Raw genomic sequence first — 25,531 nt, 5'->3', positions numbered from 1 at the left:
ATCTGCTCTTTTAAACTCAAGCCTTTGCTACAGTCCAAGTCAAGCTGCAGTTATTCTTTGGCTTGCTGTAGCAATTGCATTCTAAAGGACTAAATTTAACAACTGTCTCATTGCGTGCCCCCAGCCTACTTCCTTTTTCACTCGTTACTACAAACACAACTAATCTTCTCTTCCCTTGCTCATCTACACTAAGGACTGCAATGCTTTATGGCTTGTGTACTGATAAGAGAAGCAGTTGTAACTAATGGATTCATTTGCAAATAATGTTAGAAGGTCAGAGATCACCATTCATTCCAGTGGTGATAAATACTCCATGTAATTGCTGCACAAATGCTAGTGTTTGGGATTTATTTCCATTACTTTCCAAATGCTGGTTGCTTTCTTCCCTCTCATGGTGCCAAAGACAGTGATTCTTGGGAGGAAGCCTTTTGTAATAATTTAGCTGTCATCACCTTCACTCCTGAATCCTCTAGGCCAGGTACAGGCTAGCCCTGTTCCTTTCTGGCAGGTGAGATTTCAGAGCTAACTCCAGCACCTTAAGGTGGTTTTTCACTCACAATCTTCTGCCAGCAAGTCAGTGGAAATCTTGAGTGACAACCATGCTCATGGCACAATAGTAAAGAGCTTTAAATTATTTTTTGTATTAAAAAAAAGGGTGAATTTCTTAGATGCAATCAGACAACTGTATTTTACAGTTATAATCAGACAACTGTGTTTTTCAGTCTGTAGTAATACAGACTGTCCATCCTGTTGGAAACCATTTTTCTTTGGGGAAGTCCAGGTTAGTTCCTTAAGCAAATAAACTTTTGGAAGACTGTAATTCACAATCAAACTATGGCATTTAGGCTCAACTCTAAATCAAACTAGAGTAGTCTGGTTGCTCATTTCAAGGAAACTATAATGTGAAACAAAAATCTGTTTACTGGGTGTTTAAATAGAATCAGTAGTGTATATCACTACTGTTATGTTAATGAATTAACTGTAATGTGACAAAATATGGCATGGATAGTGCTTTGGTAATGGGATGTATAGGATGGGTCTGTTCTTGCAAGCAGCCCTGCAACCTGTGTCCTTCCTTATGAAGCTGATGAAATGCTCACTTGTGTGTCTGCCTGCTAGGGAGATGTAGTTCACGTCATTTTCAATTTGTACTTGCATGACTAAGTTTGTTTGTAATTCTACATAATCAGACAAACATAAATATGTAACTCCCAGCAAAAGCCAGTAAGTTAGATGTAAACACCCAGTAATCTTTAGAGTATCTTCCAAAAGACCCATTCATAAATCTAAACATTCCTTATGAGTCTCCCTAATTACTTTAGACACAGATATTGACAGCAAATGGCAATTTTCAGAGGAAATATACTCAAGAGTGCCTAACTTTCAGGCTCTGATCTAATGATTCTCTTAATAAGGCATGGGGTATTAATCCTTTCTTTCCAGAGGGATGCCACTGTGCTAATGCCAGAGTATTTGCATCAAAAATTGTTTCCTACACTAACCATTTCCCCAAGATGGGTGAGCCCTGGATTCCCTTTCCTGGATGAGCATTAAACTTACAGCTCCATTTTCTGGAAACTGCCCAATAGAGCAGGCTGCTGTTTGCTGCCACGGAGAAGAGGAATGTTTGCACCCTCTGAGCCACATGTGTGGTGTAGTACCAGACAGCACAGGCAAAAGGAAAGCTTTGTGCAAACTCCTTAGGCCAGGCCCCTGGACCCCACACAACAATGCTTTCTCCATGTATTTTTTTTCATTGTTTATGTCAATTCTGACCTACTTTAAGGAGGGGGAAAAGAACAAAAGAAAAGGTTTCTTCCAGCAGCAGGCTTGTGCTGGAAGCTCCTGATGGAGAATGACCCCATCTCATACCACAAGGCTGTGGCTGGAGCTGCTTGAACAGTGGGGGCAGCTCCTCTTCTGTGTGGGAGGTGGATAATGGGTGGAGATGTGCAACTCTGCCTGCTAGATGTAATGAACACCATCACCTCCCCTTGACTCGGGATCACTCAAAATTAGGCTTTAACTTTCAACTGCAATGTGATCCTCTGTGCAGCTACTGAATAGTACAGAAATAATCAAAGAAATGCATTATTTAAAGTGTCATCACACTCCAAAATGTGTAAGGCCACGTTTTATTTAGAAAAGCCTAGCAACAGTATCTGATTCTGTGTTTTAGTGTAAAGAACGTCAGGCTGGGTGCTTAAGGATTTCAGTCCAGCAGTATTCCCTGCCTGCAAGACACAGCTGGATAACAGACACAGACCTTAATTTGCATGTGTGTTTTTCCTGAAACAACTTCTAAAGTCTTTGATGTTGCTGTTCCCTTTTGGTCACTTTTTCTTTGATTTTCACCTCTCTACAGAGCAGAAACAACTATTTCCAATAAAGTGTCAACAGTGCACAGCCTGGACACAGTTGTCACTACAGCTTTGTGACCAAATCCAGCAGTACCCTGGCTCTGAGCACACTGGTGTGTGTGTCTAATACGCATAAGAAGAATGCAAATACTGCTTCATGAGTCAAGCAAAAAAACCCTTCATGAATGAATTTCAGCTTCTATGACTGTAGAGATGACAATTTAATGGAGCCTCACAGTGTGTGGATAAGGATTTACCCATGCAATTCCCCTAAATGTTAATGGGAGTTGTGCAGCTGAATCCCAGACTTGCCATGCTGAAACTTACCCCTAACTCTCCAAGGAGAAGGGCGCTAATTGGATTGCCGAGTTTAAATCCTTCAGCTCATCAGTCTATGGAAAGGATTTAGCACTGGCTCTGAAAAAGGCTTTACATAGCTTTGCAGTGCAGTGCAGGAGAAGATTTTTCCCTTTCTTTCTTGTGATTAATTGTGAGGCTTGAGGTGACAGCAGACATAATGAAATTCATAAATGCCAAAGGCCGTCCCTAGTCACATTCCTGGCTGTTGGTTTAAGTTAGAAACTGACAGAAGTGTGAACAAATCAAGGGTGTTCTGATAGCCTTTCAGTTAGGGGGAAGAAAAAGTAACTGACAATGAGAAACCACTGGAGGTGGTTTAATGGCTATAAATTTTCAAGAAAGTGATACTTTACACTGATTCAGATTCTTGGATACATAAATGACTTACAAACAGACGTTTTCTGCCCCCACCACAGTTTGAGGGATTCCAGTCCTTTTTTACAAAAGATATTGACAAAAGTTATGTCAGCAACCTGCCAAAGAAAAGCTGCAGCAAGACCTGTAGAAGAACCCAAAGCAACTTCTGGGTTCTTTCTTTGTGACTGGCCTTGTTCTGCTTGTTAGGAATTTTAAAAATCCACTTCCCTCTCTGGAAGAAAAAACTTACAGCTTAAATTAGCAGCATAAGAATTAACCTCAGACTTTCACTTGATCCTGGAGACAGATTCTACCACTTCCCCACATCCATGTTTGAATTACAGTGTTAGGAATTGCTTGTCCAGTCCTGTTTTCCTAGTCCATGGCAGTGCAGAACATGTCACGTCTGAGCATATATTGACCAGACACTGATGCGCTGATCTTTGGAGCCAGCTGCCAGCAGTCTCTCTCGGGGGTTGCTGTGATCTGAGAAGGACACGCAATGGACTGTTCCTGTGTGATAGTCCAGCACTGCCAAGGGCTTCAGCTTTTTCCAGCCAAAGATCCTGATGCGATGATCCCACCCTGCTGTTGCCAAAATCTTCTTGTCTGGACGGATGGTGATATCAGATATGCCAGCGTTGACAAGTTTGTGTGTTTTGTAAACCTGTGGGAAAAAGTTACAGATGAGCTCTAATTGTTCAAAACAGATGCAAAAGGAATCTTTTGAGAGCAGGTGTAGTGCCCACCCAACACACCAGTGTCACACAGGGAGAGCATGGAGCTTCTAACCACGTGGTGGATGGTGCTTAGTGAGAACAACAATAGACAGAGACAGAAAACACCTTAACTTGAGCCTCCCATCTCCAGAGCAATTCTCAAAAAATAAACCCATCCCTTGTATGTTTTTAGTTTATTTTGCATTTAAAGCTATATATATTGTCACAAGTAATGCTCTGAGTCAAGATCTTTTCAGCACCAGACTACACAGCTTTGCCCTTTTCTTCCAGCTATTCTTGTCTGAGCTGCAACATTCACCTATTTTCCCTACTTCTGCAATATTCCCAGGCTGAGACTCTTCTGAGCTGAGGTTTAAGCTACCTGCTACTACTCACTACTACTTCTACTACTGTGGCCCCTCACAAAACCCTCAAGAAGCTGTTGTAGCATTTACCTCAGTCTTGAGAAAGGAATGCTTCCAGGAATTGGGTTACACAGTCAGGAAATCTGTATTTCTAGTACTACTTCCCAAGAGACTTCTATTTACACCAAATCCAAGGAGGGGATTATGGCCAAGTTACTGATTGCAGTCTTGGAAGCCTTTTGTTACTGTTTGGAGACTGCTGGAGCACAGGTTTCTGAGGGGCACAATTAAATTGGGAGACATTTGGCTTCCTTCAGAAGGCACTGGGGCTGCACAGGACTTAGCCCCTGGAAAGAAAAGTTTTCACTTCACTGACACAAGTTTCTGTTGAAACACAGAGAAAAAGCTCCGCATAATACACCTTTGCTATTCTCACCTCAGGTAACTTGCATGAGGGAGCAATCTGCCTCTGAAACACATGCAGAATATGCAAGTGTGTGTGTGTGTGTGTGTGTGTGTTTGTGTGTGTATTGGAATAGCCCAGCTTCTGTCACAATGGCCAAAACACCTTTGGTTTAAAGCTGGCCCTGAACTGCTGTTTATAAATACAATTGGAAATTACGTTAATGCCACTGTCTCCTTAAGCCTGTATCAAAGCTTACATATACCAAATACAAAATAGCAAAGCTTGCAGTTTGGTAAGACAAAAGGCTGAATGAAACTTGACATGCTTCTCACATGCTCTATACATTCTTTTTTTAAAGAGGACCTGAAGAATGTGTCTACAATGAATTCAGAACAGAAGACAGCAAGTTTTGCTCAAGCCTAATGAGAAGTAGGAGGCTGTATGGGGGCCTTTTTGTGGGGCTGCTACTGTAAAACCTGTGCTTTTTGTTAGTATATATGTTCCACACTCCCCAGGATTGGCCTAATGCAGCATGGTCTCAGTGGAATTTTTGTTGGTGTAAACGTCCTGGCAAGGATTTATTCCTTACATCACCAGCCTGGCAAATGTAAGATGGGCCTTACTCTGTAACTGGCATTATTAGCTAATGGCTATAACCAATCCTGGGCGTGGTGCTCCCATCGTTAGTGTCAATTATGTGGGCAAGATCCATACAGCAAAATCAGGGCGACTGGAGAAATGGCATGTCCTCAGCAAGCTACAACTTGAAAAGGAAGCCTGTAATAGTGATGCCTCTTGGCTATGGAACATGAGGGAACAGTGGGCATTTGTGCACGATCTGCAAATACAAGAGTGAGAGAGTGAGAGAGAAAAGCAACACAAAGGAGGAAACTTGCTCAAGGTATATGCAGCCAGGTGAAATCCTTGCCAGGATTTGTGCCATCCTGGGACTTATTACAGTAAGTCACTAACTACAGCAGTCAAATATCAACAGAATTTCCTAACCAGAAAACCAGCTTGTAATTGAGAAAACAAAGAGGTAAAAACAGGTGAGCTGCTTTCAGCCAGTCGTGACCAAGGACACTTGCATCTACACCCAAAGCATGTCTTTAAGCCCTCTGCTTATTAGGAAAATAGCCAAAATAAAAACAGACTAAGCTTCAGCATTTGGGGGAAAAGCCTCAGCAACCAAACCCACAAAACTGACATTACAGCTTATAGGATTTTTTTCTCTTGTAATATATAAAGAAGCTTCTGTGCTTATCAGATTTCTTAGTTCTGCTTTGTTTATTCACCTGCAGAAGCTGTTTACCTCCTACATTCTACCACAAACATCAGCACATAATTACACTATCTCATCCAAATCAGAAGGCTCATAACCAATCACGTCATTTGCTGACAGTGATGATTTCAGCAACTTTCCTGTAGAAGACAATACACCAAACTTTCCCCATAGCAATAAACTCTGCAGTTACCTTCATCATCTATTCATTGACACACTGGCACACTGCCACTTAAAACAGAGATGCAGTACCATCATTGCATCATTCCTTCTCCAACGGCAGATAGCTGTGCACCACGGTTACTTATTAAAACCTTTTAGAATAAAAATAATGTGCCACTGAGTGGCTTTCCAACGTCTACCATTACCTCAGGTACCTGGAATGTCAGGGAAAAGAAAATCCCCATCTGGTTTATATTATTAATGTAATAGTGGAAAAAAACTTAATCTATGTCCTTGACAATCTCTTGTGCTCATATGAAAGATGCATTTTATTAGGGCATTCATACTCCCATGAAGCACAGGAACATCGCTTGTAGCTTATAATACTTGGCATTTAAATTTCTTCTGAGGAAGAAGAAATCCTACATCTCCTGGGAATTGGAATACCTTGTGAAAAAAAATACCTGGAATATTTCAGGTGAACAATTGTTTTTCCCACGAGTTGTACCTGTAGCCCTGCATACAGTTAACTTGTAACTGAACTGTGCTGTAAAGAGCAATATTTTCTTTGTATTTAGGTAAAAAGTTATGCTGTAATTAATATAAAAGGACAGCTTTCTCTCCACCACAAGAGTATTTGAAAATTTAAGAAGCCTGTCATGATGTCAGATTTCTGTCACCTTGACCTTAGAGAACAAGTCTCAATACCAAGTTTCTTACTGGAGTTCTCATCCTCCTTCCCTTCCCTCAGTTAAGGACACCTGGTACAGATGGTGACAAGCAGGGGAAGGCTGGGCAGTGGGAGGGCAAACATGACCAAAAACCCAACAAACCCAAACCATGACCACTGTGTATCAGACTCGTGGCTTAGAACACCTTCAATACTTGTTCAGAGTCTGGAGTGCCTCTTTCACTCCATGTTGTATTTTTTATTAAAGTTCAGACCCTCCTCAGTGAGTGCCACATCCTCCAAACTTCACCTCAATTGGATGTGTTTGCACCACACATCTAGTGTCCTGCCACCCCAGAAATGCAGGTGCTGTGGTGATGCCTCATAGATTCCACACCTTCACAGTGTCCCCCAGGTGATGAGTCACCACTGGATGTCCCAGCATGTGCTTTTCTTCCTGTAGCACCACTCAGAGAACAGTGTGAACTTGCTGTACTACTTTAAAAAAATCTCCATAAAAGCTGCAAGCTGGAACAGCAATGATTGTTTTTCCATGAACTGGTGTATCCAGCAGCTCTCTTCTCAAGGATGACATGGTCACACAGGGGCTGGATCAGGCCCTCTCCATTGCTCATGGGACCACTGCCACTTTAAAAAGGTTACGGCACTCAGCAGTGGAGATGCTAAGGGCTATTTGAATTTTCATAAGGTTTTTTGCACTTCATTTCCACACCTACATTTCCAGATCCTGCTTAACCCCTTGGCACTGTTGGAGCACTTGCTGAAGTTGTCCAGATGAAGGCAGTATTTCTGGCCATTCCCTAGCACAGCCTGAGTTGGGGATTACATGACCTCCACTCATGATTGGTGTCTGTGCTGTAGGTCAGACACAAACTGGGGCAGCCAATTGCCTGATTTTGTGTCTCCAACTGGGCTCTACAGGCACCAAAAGAAGCCGATTACCTAAACCTCATGTCCTCTTGGCGCTAGCTGGGCTACTCCTTTCTGTTTGTGAAGTATTTAATGGAATACTTCTGTCCTTCCCACAGTGGAAAGCTCGCTCTAGCCATTCAAGCAGAACCTTTGGAAAAGCAATCCTTTGTTTCTCATTTTTATAACTCATTTATAATGTTTAGGACATTCTGAGAGCTGGATACTACTAATGTGATAAATGAAGATACAGAGGCAATGGCTTGAGTAATGCTAGGCCTGTGTGCCTGTTGCAACTTTAGTAAAACCAGAAACATGTGAGAGGGTTTTTTTCTTTTTTTTTTAAATCCTCACCATCTTTAGCTAAGTCTAGTCACATAGCACAGACATTCTAACCAGTCTGTGATTAATTAGCTAGAGATCTGCAACAACTCCTCTTCATGACTAAATATTTTTTTAGTCTATCAAACTGTTAGTGCAAAGTGGGATAAATGACACTAGAGGGCCAGTGATCCTGACCTGGAGGTTCTGTTGCTCATTGAGGCTCCAGATGCTAAGCACCTTTTCAGATGAGCCTGAGATCCCCCTGGCCTTCTCCGAGTCAAAGTCAAGGCTCATCACTGGCTCCTGGTGGCAAACAAGTTGGCTCAATGCTTTTCCCGTTGACACATTCCAGAGGACAACTGATCCATCTTCATAGCCAGCCAGAAGCACAGGTTGGGAACCACAGTTGAGCTGATTAAGGAAAAACAAAATTGTTTGAGAAGTTAATAGTCTGTTAGGAAAATTACCACCCCTGTGTAGGTTTTAGTCCAAGCACCAAGGGAATAAATTAAAATGCTGACTGGTGTAGAAGTGAAAAAAAGTTCAGATGTCTGAGCATCAAATTTTGATATTCCATCCACTTACAGAAAACATTACTATGTAATATGCACTTATGGGTTTTATATCTACATATCAATTTCTAAATTTTGTATATATAATACATGTTTAACACATACACACACACGCACAGAGAGAGAGAAAATTTCTCCCTGAAAATTCAAACTATTGCCCTCTATAAAACCTGAAAAGAGTCTGCCTGAAATTTTCAGGAGCTTTACTTCATGGTCTGAACTTTGTTTGCCCTTCTTAAAAAAAATGACACAGAGCAGCTGAGTTACTATCAAGCAATATAAGCCTGTGTGGGCATTGAGAAGTGCCTGCTTAGTGATCCCAGTTCCACACTGCCTAGTGTAGGGCTGCACAGGGGATTGTGTGCCCAAAAGCACCACAGTGCTTGAAGGTAAACACTGAACCTCCCAGCAGGAATTTCTGGGTCAGTCACCAAGGGGTTAATGGGCGCCCAAGTCCCACTGTAACCAATTGAAAGCTATTTTGATTAATGATGTCACAGGCCAAAGGGCAGGGCACCCTGGGCAGACACCTAATTTATTTAAGCCTCTGAAATAACTCAAAGAAGGGAACATTACTGGATTACATGTCACACTTAAGGAAAATATTCATCATTGCTCCAGCCAAGACTAATGATCCTGTAAGCAGTAACTGGTTATGAGAGTGAAGATGCAAATCCCTAATGAAAAGTAACTAAAAAAGAAGCATCTGTTAATGCCAGTTATTTCTTCAATAAGAGAAGAAATATCAAAATAGACATTGGGATTATTACCACCTGATGTAGGTGCATCTAAGAAATGTATCCAATAGGGTATTCACATCTCTCCTAACACCACTCCTACAGGATTTGTTTGCTTGATATTCAATTAAAATAAAGGTAAAGGGCGTAAAAAATTAATTTTTACCAGTATCACGTCATTGAATGAGGTCAAACTTGCTGGCTGTCAGTGTCATGATACCAACCTGTAGTAGCCAAAGGCTCACTGCCCCTATTAATGGTCCAGACTGTTCTCTCACTGGTTACTGTATGTTCTAGGGTGGAGTTAAACTAACAAGAGATGGGTGGTCTGAGTAACACAACTGCTGAGTAACAGCCTTATGTGCTTCCTCAGCCTTACTCAGCCTAGAGTAGTGTTTGAATGAGGAATGGAACTCACTGAGCAAGGAACAACATTGCTCCTTAAAAGAAGGAAGCCAAGAGGAAATCCTTGTAAATGTAGGAAATCCCCTATATCGTCCTTCTGAATGGGTCTGTCCACTCCTGGGATCTTGGTGGAGCCTCCTTCCTTCCTTCAAGATCCTTTTTCCTTTGAAAAGGCAGGGAGCATGCTCTAGCTAGAAAGGCCCACAAAGCAGGTTTCTCATAGTGCCCAGAACTATGAGTAATTTTTCTGTCAAATTTTGATTTGCTAAAATAATGTAACATCAGACTAATGAATGTATGTAAGATACATGTGAATTAATGTTAACTCATCAGGTATTTTGGATTAAGAATACCTGGGTTTTGGTACCAGATATCAAAACAGTTTTTAAAAAATCTGAATGAAATGAACATTCCAGATTTTATTTGTATTTAATAAAGGATAAAATCTTCAAAGCAAAACATTTCATAAGTACCTTGAAGTTTAAAAAAGCCCTCATTTTAAACATAAAAAATCCCCACAATTATTTGTGCTGCTGTTCTGTGAGCACAAGACTCCCTCAGAGCTGGGGGTTTCACAGAAGGTGTAGCTGTCATCAGGCAGTGAAACACATCAGCTCCTCTCCCTACTCCAAACGGGATGGTGGTTCCCACAGGAACCCTTATGCAGATGGCAGAGACAGGTGAGTGCTTGGCATTTTGGGAATGCCAAGCAAAACTTTTTCTTTTTTTTTGTGCTGTGGGCATCGCACTTTAGATTTGAAAAACAGTAATTTGCAAGTGAGATCAAAGATTGGTCTATTTTAAAAACCAAATACTGCTTCCTATGAAATGTAGGTCTCCCACACTACTTCTTCCTGACTTTTCTAACCATATGAACTGTCATATTTCAATGGGTACATGAATTAAAACAATAAAAGCTATTGAAAGATCAGTGGAGCTCTCAGTCTGAGCCTGGACTCACGAAGCCATGCTTCACAACAGCCTATTTATTTCAATTCCCAAAAACGGATGGACCCTGCTGGAGAGAAGTCTCACCATTCATGTTCTGTTTCAGTAGAAAAATTAAATTATAAATCATTGCTCTTCCTAAGCAGAACATTTTGTTGTTGCATTTGGATAACTGTCAAGGAAGGAAGAAAAGGTGATCTGCTGTCAACTCAACAGGAATAATTGCAATAGTTTATATAAAATAATAACTCGGCATTTCCAGTTTCGACATGTATTATTCTTGTTGAATTATTTTGTTTGCACCATTATGCAATATGATGCCTTCCCCAAGGAGTGCAAAAATTTAAGGGAAGACTATCCTTACTCCTGCAAATCCTACTCCACCCAATTAGTAATAGCAGGAAGGTGTGAAACTGAAGGGACAATGTACTTAAGAACATGAATCTTCAAAAGAAATTGAATGAACTAATATCTTTAAGGACAGACCTAGAAAAATAAAGGGGAAAAGTGCTCAAAACAACAAAATAAATAGCTACAAGCTTTTTGAATGCTTAGGAGAAGCCAGTGAGATTTAATATACAAGCCTAACCTAAGGCTCAATTGCCCTCTGCTCTATAGTAAAGTTTCTCCTTCATGCTACTGCTGGGGAGGTTTGTTGTTTCCCTGAACTGCAGTAAAATATATATGATGGTAGCTGGCTGCAGCCCCCAAACTCTTGGTTGGACAACCTCCCCAAGCACTCTTCCTTCAGACCTTTATGGGGCTCTCTGTCTCAGCTTCTGTTTCAACTTGTTAATTTACTGTGCCACAAGCAACATCAAATAGGCTCTTAGGCAACCCCTGCATGCTGGACTGGGAGTGCTCATCTCCTGGGTTTGTCTCTATTGCCCAACACAGTCATGTACAAAGAAATCCTGGATGGCCTCTGTTCAGGAAGGGGTGCAGCTGGGTGAGCTCGTGTTCTGGTTTATGGTTACAGGCTTACTCAGAGAGCCACTTCCAGTGCAACCACACAACAGAATGCGGAGCATCCCTTTGGTACACCACATGCAATTATTGCCCTCAAGGGTATCCTCTTCCCTGTGCTTTTAAACCAAGGCGCACACATTTGTAAAAGAGCAAATACAGCTGTGAGACTCTAAGGGATTATCTATATTTGCCTGGTGCAGTCTAGGAAGTTGTGGTGAGTTCTCAAAGTCAGAATTTACATGGAATAATTTTCCTCTCCCAGTTCCCAGTCCTCTGCTTTATCCCCACTGGCAACAAAATTAAAAACTACATAAAATTAAGACTGCACCTGCTCTGCTTCCTAGAGGAACAGCACTAATAATGCATGTAGAAAATATGGCAAGACAGAGGACTTCTTATACAGGCAACAATAATTTTCAACACTGAACATTTCCACAGCTATCTCCATCTTATTAAAAAATGTCGAGGAGACAGAAGGACCCATTCATTTCGTCAAGCACTGAACACTGATTGCATTTTCAGGAGAAACTTTGTTTAATAAAAGCCTAATCAGCCTATTTAATTTCCTTTTATTTTTTTTTTTCTGGTTTTTAATTACAGCATGGAACTTGAACTGTGGCCTCTTACTTTTGTCTGAAGTCAGCAACTGAATTCCTCTAGATTTCAGTTGGTTCAGAATCTTGGGTGAAGACACTGAGGCCTCAAACTTTGATTGATAATGTTTTCAACTGAAAGCAACACAAACGTTCCAATGAGTATGCAGGAATTACATACCTGACATCAGCTCAGATGGTCCTGTAGACTAGTAACTGTGTTGTCATGGGGTTACATGGGAATCAACTTTGTCACCAATTCTCTGGAGATGTCAAGCAAATCACCTGAACTCCTTCCTCCCTCCACTGCCACCTTTGTGTATCACTTCTGTTCACTGTTGGCAGCCCATAAACATTATTTGCTAAATATTTTGCAAATGTGGGGTTTTTTCCTAATTACTTCTATTTACCTTTTTGTCCAAAGTCAATACCACCATAAATATTTTGTTCCTATTGTATCTCTGGAATAGAAATGTTCATAGAGTGTTTCCTCGTCCTGAGGGCACTGAAGTGAATGTAACCTACCATTAAAACCTCTGTTTTAAAGCAATCCAATCATTTCTCATCATTCTTAATGCAGCGAGAAACCATATCAAACAACTGGCTTTGGTAAGTCACTCATTTTCTTTTTGATGGATGCAAAAACTGTATCTATCCTAAGGATACAAAGCTTTCCTTGAGCATTTGCAAATCTTCCATTAAAGCTTGGAAAGCTCTGAAAGTTACATTAAGGATGTTCACAAATCTTTCCCCCCTTTAATAGTATAATTACTTGATTGGTTTGATAATAAATCAAAATCCAAGTGAAGAAAGATTCATGTGCTTCATATAAAATGAATCACAGGGAAAACATTTCACAATTAGCAGGCGCTCTTGCCTTACCTGCCATAACTTCAGACACATGGGCATGCCCAGCTTGGCACCCACCTCTGGCTTCAAGGTACAGACTGACGTCTTGGATGGCAGCTCCAAAATCTGAACCTGACATCAGGAAAACAAGAGGAGTTGGTCAGGCTCCAGGTCAAAATTCTGCTGTTAAAAACACAAGTCTTTTAAGGTGATTAAGGTTAGCATAAGCTCTTCCAGTAAAAATTGTCTGGAGGAAACTGAGGAATGCATGCTGAGTTGGAACTGTAAAGGGAATCTGCAGCTATCTAAAGAAGTGCATTGTTTTAGGAAAGACCAGACAAAACTGCTAGAGTGAACACATCCTCTTCTTCCACTCTTCTACTTAATTACAGTCTTCTTTCCAAACAGTAGGTGACATTGTGCACACAACACATAATACTGCAGACTGCTTAATCTGAAAACACCTCCTTCCTTATTTTCCCCTTTTTCCATCTCTGGTGCTAATTTTTTTACTGTATTCACCTGTGGACACTTGCATTCTCTCCTATGTGCTATTATGGTAACACAGAGCTTGCATGGCAATACAGCAGTGCATAAATCCAAAGGAGATTTTTTATTTACTGCTGACTGCACTAACAAATCATAATCCCAGAATTATCAGCTAAGGCTGGCTGCAGCAGTGTCTGCACACAGGTATTTTTAACACAATGTTGTCTGACCCTGTCTAAAGCATGGCTAGACACTGCTGTGTTAAACACCTGTTCTCTCTACAGAGAAGCCTCCATTGTTGCTTGCACTGATGGTAATGAATCATGGACCTGGTTTGGGTGGGGTTTTTTTTTTTTTTTTTTAAACATCGGGCAAGTTGCTCCTCTGCCAAGGAAGTAGCTCATTTCCACCTCAGGATGATGGCAGGCAAGATCAGGGGAGTCTGCCTTTTTAGGTTGGCACTGGAAGATTTTGAGGCTCTTGATTGACACGGCAGTGCCTCAGCTCTGGGCTGCTTCTCAAGCCTGGAACGCTGCAGAAACAGAAGCTCTTGAGTATCAAAAACCTGCTGCCAGGAACATAGCTGTTTCTCACACGCATACTTAATCACCAAGGTGATCTTTTCTTTTAATTAACTAAACAATGGTCTGCATTATGTGGTAAAATTAAATGACTTGAAACATTTGATAAACCCAGCATCAGCAGCCACTCTAGGCTCTTCCAGAATGTGCAAGAGCTCGACAGCGCTGTTTGACAGCCCCAGTCGTGCAAATTTACTTAAGCATCTGAGATGAGGTATTACACAAATATGGCTCCTCTGGGAGCTATCAATCAAGACCACGGCAGCTGCGATGGCTTTCCAATTCCATACCTTTAGTTCAAAGCTTGCCAGAACATCTTCCTATTTCTAGAGGCTGTCAGCCAGCTGCACTCTAGGACTGCGAGTACAGTGTACTGCACACAATATACAGAATGCTTTCGAAAGCCACTGAGCAATAGAGCAGGAAACTGTTTTCCAGATTTGAGGAATAGTGACTACAGCCAAGAGCCATCCAGTCTGCAGACCAGACCTGGGAACAGACCAAAGTTTGATCATCTGGGAATTCTGGTTCTTCAGAGCTACACTCTTAACAAAAGATGCTTTTCTCTCGTCAACTTTCTTGCTATCAACATAATGGCCAAGTTAGCTGTGGCAGGAAATGGGCTATAAATATGAAGATGACCTGCCCTCATCTTGCATCTTTCATCACTGTCTCTCCAAAGGGCATTGCCTCCTAGGCAAGACCTAAACTGCAACTTTTATGTAATAAGGAAGGGTAAGTGTGCTGTGATAAATGCACTTCTGCAGGTTAAAAGGAAAAACCCAACCTTCTTTGCTTTACCTTGACTAAAAACAGATGAACTGGTACAAGGGCTACAGTTGGGCTTGCAAAGGCCAAAGAAAAACACAATGAGAAAAGCTTTGTGCAGAAGGCAGGCAGGCATGAGCTGCTGCCTGAGCTGAATTGACAGTTCCAGAGACTGTCTGCATTAAAGGCAACTGAGCCTTAGAAATAAATACTATTTCACATATTTTGACAACTGTAACCTAAAACTTGAAGTTCTGTGTTTATATTGGTTTTGCTTAATAGGAGAAAGATTTGCCTTTGCCTGAGGTTAATAGTGTTCCTGGGTGGCTAAAACTGGCCACAAGGAAACACACCCTTTTTCTTTTTCACATTAATAAAGCTTTTAACATGTTTCTGGCAAATTGGCAAGAAAAGTGCATGTAACTCATAATTGGTGATTTAAATGCAATCATGAACAAATAAATGCCTGTTCAGATCTCATTATTTATGGACTGAACCTGCTTTAAGACAAAATTACTCTTTTTTTGGACACCAGCCAAGCATAAACACTTATTAAGTCTTAATTTTAATCATAAGCTGCAAATGTACTGTGTCTCACACAGTGCTGCCTATTTGGAAGCACTATATATTATGGGAGCTTACGTGCATTTATTGAAACATGACACAGTTCTAATGCAAAGGTTCACTCACAGAGTGGAACTCTTCTACCTCAGGAGACAGCAAATCATTCTCCTCTTGCACGGCCCAAGCAAACAAATGAGAATAAAAGAGAGATGAGTTGAAAGCGACACCGGGGTAGATGTCTTCTATTTGGGTCAGATGATTATTTAATTCTTCATTATTGGGACATCTCCGGCTGACACAAGAATGCAGCTGTCAATTTTGTTTAACTTAAGAATTACGGAGCACTGCTGTAAAATGGAGGGAGTTCTTTGTTTGATCAGAACAAGGTATGGGACTTAGAATGGTTGTATTTACTGGTGCAGTGGTTGTGTCTGCAGGCATATCTAGTTCTGTAAAAGGCTGAACATTCTGGCTCTGAGTCCACAGAGTCCACATGCTGAACTTCTGTATAATAAGAAGTTCACATTTTCTTACAATACAGGCACTTAGTACTTCGTTTATAAAATATGCAACTTCCACTTTCAAGATATACAACCTATAGTCCAGAAAAGCATGTGAACTTTTATGCTCATCAGCAATTTGTCCTTAGCCACAACATTTATTTTCATATTTATGCCACTTTTTTCTTCTTTCATAATTTTGGCATTTTGCTGTCAAGTATTTCTGTGCAATGTCCTTAAACAGTCCCTTGTAGAAAACAAAACTGTAATGTCTACAAAGCAGAAGTGGACATTGCCAACAAAGCTGTCACTCAGTGAGTACTGTGATAGTGGTATTAGATATGGACTTATCCAATAGGAAATGAAATGGACCCTGCAATTATCTCCCACAGAGCGAACCTCTGGCTGGTAATAGTAATTCAACTATTTCCAGCCCCAGTTCCAGGTAAGGAATTAGCCTGAGGTGAAAGACCACATATTGCATTACAAATCACCTGCACCTCCCCTCTTCCCGCCAAACCTGATTCAGCTTCAGATGGCAGATGAGCACCTCCATCTGAGGACAGATCTGCTGACCATCAGTTCCCCAGAAGGACTCTTGTTCCCAGTATTCAGCAGCACCAGAAGGGTTTTCAAAACTCCTACGTGTAAAGATCAGCCGCAGCTACAAATACTTAAATGTTAGACAAATCCTGGGCTGGTATGCTTGTTATTAAAGCATGAGTTATATAATTCAGTCATCTTTGTGGCAGTAAAATTAGTGATTAAAACCCCCAAAGGTTTCTTGTGCTGCTTGCTCTTGAGCACAGAATTGAAGGGCAGTGATGTTTCCCCTCCTGAACTATGTCATTTCAATACCAAAAGCAACCTCTCAAGCACAGAGAAAGAGACACTTCCTACCTCCTCCAGGCTTCTGGCTGCCATGGCCATTAGCCAGCGTCCCTGTGCCACCTTTAACAGAGAGCATCTGCAGAATCCCACATGCTCCGTGAAGACAGAATCCGTCACTGAAGTCCGTCCCTCTGCTAAATCCCACAAGCAGATCCTCTGGTCGCGCCCCTGACTGTTACAGTAAAACAAGTTATCCATGAGCTGCTGTCTGAGAAAGCCTGGTTGCCTGCAGGGCAGTAACTCAAACTGGGTCTTTAACAGGCAGTAATGGACCAAGCTCTGTACAGCTTCTGGGGGGGTGTTAATTGGGTGTTTCATGGAATGTGGGGGAATTCAGTGTCCCCAAGACCACCACCCTTCTGCCGACTGCAGAACTGGCCAACAGGTTCAAACGTCCCTGGGAGGGGGGAGCGCCCGAGAGCCAGTCAGATACACTGCAGTCATGGTTTCTGTTTCCTTGTGCAGGGAGACTTGATCAGGCTGAGTTGTGCTATTATATATGTGTGAATACATTTATAAACTCTCATGAGCATTTGAACATATACACAATAAAAAATATCTACATCTTACAATTTATTAGCTCTCATTTAAAAGGAAACAAAAGTATCCAAAGATTCGCATACGTAACACTCATTCACCCTAGCAATGAAATGGAAATGTCATGTGTTGACAGCTGAAAGACAAACAGCAAGACAACAAAGACCTCATTAGAGAGAAATAAAAAGCAACTATTATTCAGTGGTCAACTTCCCACAGCCACAAGGAGGGCACGGAGGGCTCCTAGGACTATGCACATGTGGAGCCACAAAAGAGGGACTGGCAGCAATTGCTCAAGAAAACGCTGTGGCTGAAACACCCAAACCCAGAGCAGCAGCGGCCACATCTGAGGTAGAGGTGCAGCTCCCACAGACTCCTCGGCACAGCCTTGTCCCAGAGGCTTTGTGCTGCTCCCAGGCAGGCAGAGCAAGGAGGCCCACACAAAGGGCACAGCAGGAATTGCTGCAGATTTATGTGATCCAACGGCTCTGCAACAAAGTAGTACTGTGGAGAAACTTCCAATCCATAAACTACAGTAGCACAGGATATATGTCTTCATGTTGTCATCTGGGCAGGGAGTCATCAAAAATCCCTTATCCATGTCTTACTTTAATTAGCAGTATCACCTGATGAAGTATGAAACCAAAACAGAGGAGATGTAAATCTACAGACTGTTGGGAGTTCTTCAACATCAGTGCTGTTCAGCTGAGTGGCAAACTGACACAAGATTCATAGCACTGGGCATACAAACAATGTGCTACTGCAAGAAGTTGTTGTGATTTAGCTATACAAGAGAAAAATATAAAATACAGGTAAATGCTGTCCTAAAATTGCACTGCTATGTGAACTGTTAGAACTATACAGCAAAAACAGAGGTATGGAAAAACTCTATAATTATACAAACAATGCTCATTCACTATGATTTTATGGGGGAGAGTGTTGATAATTGTACTTAAGCAGATAAGAAATTTAAATGCTAATGAGTTCCACTGTATATTATGAGATGTCTTCTCTAGATAAACATGTCAGAACACCTCCTAATCATACAGACACTTTGGCATCTACTCTAGATCACCTGTCTAATCCAAAGTACACAAATCTTCCTGACCTTCCCTTGCTAAACAAGAACAGATGATATTTTGCAACAAAGCAAAAGCATGAAACTCAGCATTCTTGCTCATTTTCAGTCTTCCATTCTCCATCTCTGATTCTTCTCTTCCTTCCTTACCTTTTCTCCATCTCCTCTCTTTTTATAAATTCTTTATATCAATCTTCCCCAGGAATCAGCTGTGAAAAGTTTGTCAACTTCAAATCCAAGTGTGTTTACTTTACCCAAAGACCTCACCTGGTCTCAGTGCAGTAATAAAGACACTGTTATGATGTCATAGCATACATAATAAAGAAATTAATTGTATTTTTTCCCCCATACTTTTTATTTTAGAGTTTTTCTGTATTTTTGTACTTCAGTACATTTCCATGTATTGGGGGAACTTTAAGTGACTTCAGAATTAAGAGAATCTTTTTCCTCACTTTTTTTTTTTCCTTCAATCACAGAGACAAGAATATGTCACAGATATATTTCACTGTTTTTTCCCTGCTTTGCTAACCTGAGGAGCCTGTTTTTACCACCCATTTTCTCCACGCAGTAGACAGATTTTCTTCCATGGCCATCCAATGCTGCGTCCACTCTGTGTGTTTTCAGGTTCCAGACATGGATAAACCCATTCTCAGACCTGGCAGTAGGAACAGATACTTTTAGTGTGAGCACTGCATGCAGGTGATCAGAGTCTGATGCTTTTCCTTGGTTTTCTTTTTTTTGGTTTTGTCTCTGAAACTGAAGCTGTACGCACAGGTAACACAATGTGCAAAACCATGCATGCTGCTGTTTTCTCCAGAAACACTTTGTCAAAATAATACACTACATTTAAAAAGGAAACAGCCGTATGATGCTCAGCACAGCCAGAAACCCTGGTGTACTTACCCAGAGAAAAGAAGGGGGATATCAGGTTCTGGGGCTCCACAGGAAAAATGCAGAGTGTGGACTGCAGCACTGGTACCTCTGAGCACAAACTGTGGATCTGGAGGTGGCAGAGCCATTGGAGCAAAGAGCTGGCGGGGTGAGAAGCAGACACAGATATCACAGAGGGTAAGGCAGCCTAAAGGGAAAAGAAAACTTCAAATATATTCTGAGCAGGACACTTGCTTCTCCTCTTTCCTCTTTGAATTTTCATTATTGAGTGTTTTTTCTATTTGCCACCCAGCTGAGGGTGAAGTATTTCCCCTTGAGATGAGCTGACTAAGCAGTGTCCAACCTGCTCTTTGCTGCAGTCCTCTCCCAGCAAGGTGCAGAGCTGGCCACGCGCACACACCTCTCACAATTGTAAATCCCAAATCGGTCAGCTGCTCTCCCTGCTGCTACAGGGAAGAGCTACACAATACAAGAAACTCGACACTTATCATTTCAGTGGGCAAGCAATTTATCATTCCACTTAGCCCCTTGGCTAAGCCTTTCCTCTTCCTCCCCACAAAAATACTACTTTTTTGTGTTTTTTCCCAAAAATCATTGCAGCAGCAAATGAATAAACTGAAAAGAATTTCAGATGAGATGGGAGTAATGATCATTTCTACACAAGAATCCCATTACTCATTAATCCATTAGTTTGTTTTAATTTTTGGTTCCAAGCATGGTTTCCTGAAAAAAGAAATGCAGTACTTCCTATTAACTGAGTGCCTACTGTACCAAGTGTTTTATTCCAATGGGTTTGTATTCCCTAAAGGATCAAGAGATGGATGTTTTCAGCTTTATGTCAAATGTGGTCCAAGTCAGCACAGAACAGGAGTGGTACATGGGGGAGCAGGCTGTGCTTTTCCACATAGAAAAGGCAGAGGAGAATTCCGAATGAGCTCACAGTGACAGGCTGTGTGATCCCCGCAGCCAGTCACTGCTCTGGCCCCATCACCAGCTATTTCCCTTCACACTAACACCTTTGCAGGCAGCTGTGCACAAGCACTCGACAAGGATGAGGACAACTTTTCTGTGTTCTGATTTGTTGCAACTGGCCCTCCAAACCTGTGCTGGGACAAGATAACCAGCAGCTGATTCAGCTGGAAGCACAATTGAAAAATGCATTATAACATCCATTACAAGAAATATTTTCCCCATGAAAAGTGTTTGCTGCCTGATCTGTGGCATTACTAGCCACGCTTGTAGATCTGCTTCTTCTTTTCTGACCTAACCTCACATAGAAAAGGGCAGCTTTTGCCACTACAGGTGTCAACTCTCATCCTTTTTCCCATTCATGCATATCTTACCCCAGATTAAACAAAATGTGTTCTACGTTCAGTCAGAGAAGCTCAGCAGGTGTTTTTCTGCCTGCCTGTTCACAGCACAGGAATTGCAGAGAATCAGCGCAAGGGCTACAAGTTCCATTGGCAAAACAGCCCAACTTTTCATTGTCATCTCACCTCAGTACCAGCTTTCAAATTGTGTTTAATGGATGCACTTGCTAATGCACCTCATTTGCAGGTCTACCTTGAGTGTTTATAGATCAGTTATCACCATGGTATCTATAGGTTCTAATTAAATGCAATTATCTTTTAGGGCTAGTGATGAAACAGGATTCTTCAGCGTAATGTGCAGTTCTCTCTCAATAGCACTGTGTAATTAGGTATGAAAATAATGAGCTCAGTGGATACCCTCTGTGTTTTAGGGCCCTGACTCATCTCTTTTATTAAGTTGTTGGATGATCCAGACTCATGGCAGGCTGGAGGAAATTTTCAGATGTACACGATGTACAGGTTCGCCCCCATGATGAGATCCAGCTCCCAAGTGCCCATCTGCAATATGTTCCACCTATGTTATAAACCTGTTAGACCAAGCATTTTGTCACCAAGGGACACCTCTTTGGGGCACTACAGCTGTGTGCCAGTGCCCTCAAAACAACGTTCTGTAGAACCATGTAAATGAAAGAGTAGCTAAGGACTTGTCAGAGGAGCAGGGTCCCACTTCTCCGTAGAGCAATTCTGGCTCACTATACTGAGCAAGGAAATAGAACTGAGTCAACCCAGAGGCTATCTGGGATTACAAGGGAGGTTTTTAATAGCATTTTTCTAATTACTGACACAGAAGTTTTTGCTGACAGACAACAAGTGTGTGCGTGGCTGTGGGAAGGGTTTTATCTGGCATGAAACAGACACAACTAATGCATGTCTTTACAAGGATGCTATTTCAGAAAAATCTTCAGACCAGTTACAGGAAAAAAAAATCTACTGAAAATATACTTCTGAGCTGCAAGCAAATGAAGGGACTTTTTGCTCCTTGAAGTCTGGTTCTTTCCGTGCTTTTCTGCTAATCATGTATGTAAATCTGGAAATTTGGCTTAATATTAAACCTAATTTTTATTAAGTCCTTATTACTTCCTATCATGATTTGGCAGATGAATGGCAGTGTGACAGTATTTAGTGTCTCATTTTCCTTCCAGCAGGTGCTGAACTATAAAATTTCATCTTTGCTGTCTTTTTTATGCATGAGCTTGGACAAGTCACTTAAGATTTAATAAAAAGTTCTTAGGTACCTACACAAAGTCCAATGAGGCTGCAAAGAGATGGAAATTTGATGTACTGGTACTTTAATAAATCCAAGAAAGCATCAATCTGTTCCTGTTGACACATAAATGACATTTAGCCTACCTTCAACTCACCAGGTAACTTCGTTTCTCTACCTTACACAAATAATGAAATACATTGCGGTGTACTGATTCGGATAGATAATGGTTATCCTGTGCTTTTCTACGCAGACAGTTACAAACATGCTAAATATGATGACTGTGAGATGGTTAAAGCCTCTGGGGAAATTTTTTAAAAGTGCCTAAGTGATTTAGAAGCCTAAGACTCATTTCCACATGAATTTTCAATCCTACATCTCAAGGACTTTTTAAAGTTTCACCCCAGGTGTCTAAAAATGAGTTCTCTAATTAGCACAACATTTATTTTCTTGTTAACTCTATCTAGCCTCAGGGAGACCTATCTGTTCTTGTTAACTGGGGATATCTGCAACAAATTTAATTAAATGAATTTGCTTAGTATTTAGTCTGGTCTGAGAGCAAAATCTGGCTCAAGGGCTTGAACAAGCAAAGTGCAACCTACAGAATAAAGTTCACTTAAAGGCATTCCTGGGCTATACTGTATGTTTGTCCCTGTGTTATTATTTTCATGCTATGACTCCTGCCTCCTGTGAAAGGAGTTAAAAGACATGAATACATGAATCACTTTGCTCATGGCAGTATTTGCTTGCAAGACAGCATAGCCTGCAAGAGAGGCAACACCTCACCATCAGGCTCTTTGGTTTTTTTTTAAAGATATTCCACTTCTTATTTCTTCCAGCCTTCCCTGTGCTGGTAACAGCATCCTCCTTCAGGGGCTGAGCTACACTAATGTGATACGGACAATGACAAGTATTTTTCACAAGGTGCACTGCAAATCCTTGGGCTCCTGCACAAGTTGCATTTGCTACATGAGTGGGGACTGGAAACCCAGCTGCTCAAATGAGAGTTTCAATTAGCGAATGGCTGAGTGCACCACACGTGAGGTACTAAAAAGGGTTTTGTCTAAAAAACCGCATCTGCTAAATGCCAGAACAATTACATTTCCTTCAAAACTACATTATTTTAAAGAACAATTCACTATTAATATCCCTCACAAATCTTACTTTGCTTAGGTTGCAATTAGAATAATCCTCAAACCATTTGAATTTCTATGCAGTGGTATTTCAGTATCATCACATCAGCATTTGATATAAAAAAGTTAAGCTTTTATTTAATGAGAGTCATTTAAAATATGTAAATGTCAAAAGGATTACCTTAGAAAAATCTCTCAGAGAATTAAAAACATTAACAGATTCCCACAGGAAAAATTCCAGCAGAATTCAGCAATTCTCCTGTTCCCACTCCTGTCACTTGTATTTCTATCACACAATGAAGCAAAAACAAATTGCTATTAAAATATCATCCAAACATCCTCCTCCCCCTAACAAACTCCACGGTTCACTTTCAGACACCAACAGCTCAAGCAAAGACAGGAAAAAATCCTCTTCTATTTTTCTTTAGGCTTATTTAGAGTAGTAAAAACTCAGTGGTAAAAGAACTTTTTCAGGTATAGGAGAAATAAATCTCTCTAGGCATGTCTGGCAAACTGATTTGGGACTGAAACCAGCAGGTGTGCAGACATAATTACTACTGCAAAATATCCAACACATCCAGGTGTGCTCACAAACAGATATATGAAATCCCTGTTATTTTTTGACAATTCCCAGTAAACCAGGTGCCACCCTCCCAAAGGAAAGATCAGAGCAAAGAATGAGTTGAGAAAGATGTGAGTAAGTTGCTCTTCCCCCTTTCAAGGCTGACTTTTTCATTCATACAAAAGCCCTTTTTTAGCCTGCAGTTCTGTGCCTACCTGCACCCCCTGACAAACTGCCCTGTTGCACAGCATGCTGTGCTCCAGTGCACGAATGTGTTTTGGAAGTGGGTCATGAGCTGCAACTGCAGAGGCAGTCAGTGGAAATAACAGACTCCTTCAAGTTAATAGTGCAGTGCAAACAATTTTGGTTGTTCCATTACATTTGCAATCTGCACCATTAAAATCCAGCAGGCAGCGCTTGCAGTATGAGCTTTCCAAAAGCAATGTGCCCACATTTGCAGACTCAAACCATTGCAGACAATGAGGTTTCTCAGTGGTGAAACCACAATCTACTCTCAGCCCAAGCAACGCCCTGTAACTGGGCTGCTGTGAGTGCTGTGGTCTTTCCTTGTGGCTCAACTCCCACCTCGCTGGCTCAGCAGCCACGACAGAGCTGGAGGGCCCTAGAGCACCAGATTCCCCTCACTGAATTGTGCTAGAGCACAGCAGCACTTAGAAGTATCTTAGACATCCCTGGTTGTCACAAAATGCTGCCTGGTTATGGCACTTCTCAGATGCAGAGAATGGAAATTTAGCGCTACAAGAACCCATTCAATCAGTAACATTTTCATACAACATTAAGAGAGATGCCAGACAAATCCATGCAAGTTGAATGAGTTAAAGTTCACCTCATCTGACTGCAAAACTGAATTTTTTTAGGTTATTGACTACAAATGGTCTGAAAGCAGGTATATTATTTGGTAAATAATTCTTCAGACATGTTGTGACAAATTTTTAAGCCCAGCTTTTCATTTTGTGTGTACAAACCAAAAACTATCAGAAAACAATGAAACACGAAAGTCAGCAATACAAAGAGATGTTGCAAGACAGTCACCTGAAGAAATCTTTGCAGCTGAGGTGAAAAGTAACTCAGCTGTACAAAGAAATGCCTTTCTGTGTCCTGTAGCAAGCTAACACATAGAAAATACTTAGGGAAGAGCGAAAATCCCAAACTGAAAGCCAGGCACCCTGCTTTTCACATTCTTACCCCAGCTGCCCAAAACATATGGTATGTCTGTTGTGTGAAAAGACAGAAACGTGCACTAGCAAAAGTAAAACCAGCAGAAGCTTGATCAACAGATGTGGGAGTGCTACACAAACAGTTGCAAAGGTCAGAGTCCCAGAATACAAGAAAATTCATTTGTCAGTCATTTAACAATGCAGGTTTCAGTTTAAAACTCCCATTTCTATCTTTAGTGCTAAATTGAGACAGAAACTGTATTACACTTCCAGGGTTTCTTTAAAGCAAATTTTTAAAAAATTATTTATTTCAAGTGGAAATTAGAAATCAGTAGAAATTTTTAACTCAAGAAATTGATGTCAAGCAGAAATTAGAATTAGTGTAACTTTTTGATTTAACCAGTAAACGTCCTAATAAAGCACTCTTACTTTTCAGAGGTAAGGATAACCAAATGCTTTCTTTTGACTTGGTTATTTTTCATATTACTATTTACTTATGACTGCCAAAGTAGAGATTAAGCACACTGATGTATATTTGTGAGTTCAAAACCTGAATTATGTTAATAATATTAATATTTAACCTTTAAAAATCACAACAGTGAACTGGGAGCATTCATTAGTTTGTGCTTGCACTAGAAAATACAGTATCCAGATAGTGTAGACAGATTTCTATCTTGCTTGCAAAACTTGCTAGTTAGCGACACATCAATGTCAAAGAGAATGCAGTGATTTATATGACCTAGTTAGAGAATCCTTTATTAGCTGATATCATAAACC

At 41.0% G+C, this 25,531-nt stretch overlaps 1 protein-coding gene across 4 annotated transcripts in view; it reads right to left on the bottom strand.

The window, feature by feature from the left end:
* Nucleotides 1–3,020: 3,020 nt before the first annotated feature.
* GNB1L (G protein subunit beta 1 like) overlaps nt 3,021–25,531 on the bottom strand; it is a 42,105-nt gene continuing 19,594 nt past the window's right edge. For 2 of the 4 annotated variants that reach the window (XM_085075822.1, XM_085075823.1), the window contains exons 2-7: nt 19,320–19,447; nt 18,946–19,071; nt 16,811–16,973; nt 13,042–13,140; nt 8,131–8,346; nt 3,021–3,744 (exon numbers count right to left, since the gene is read on the bottom strand). In XM_085075822.1, the coding sequence (XP_084931948.1) occupies nt 3,478–3,744; nt 8,131–8,346; nt 13,042–13,140; nt 16,811–16,973; nt 18,946–19,071; nt 19,320–19,435 (987 nt within the window). In that variant the 5' untranslated portion in view covers nt 19,436–19,447 and the 3' untranslated portion in view covers nt 3,021–3,477. Of the gene's footprint in view, nt 3,745–8,130; nt 8,347–13,041; nt 13,141–16,810; nt 17,965–18,945; nt 19,072–19,319; nt 19,495–25,531 lie in introns of those variants that run through there. The other 2 variants (XM_085075826.1, XM_085075824.1) reach the window with 2 other exon arrangements.

This window comes from Lichenostomus cassidix, chromosome 15 (assembly GCF_008360975.1).
Source record: "Lichenostomus cassidix isolate B80296 chromosome 15, HeHo_3.0, whole genome shotgun sequence".
Lineage (NCBI taxonomy): Eukaryota > Metazoa > Chordata > Aves > Passeriformes > Meliphagidae > Lichenostomus > Lichenostomus cassidix.
The sequence above is the reverse complement of the archived record's forward strand: the minus strand, read 5'-3'. Positions and strand labels throughout refer to the sequence as shown.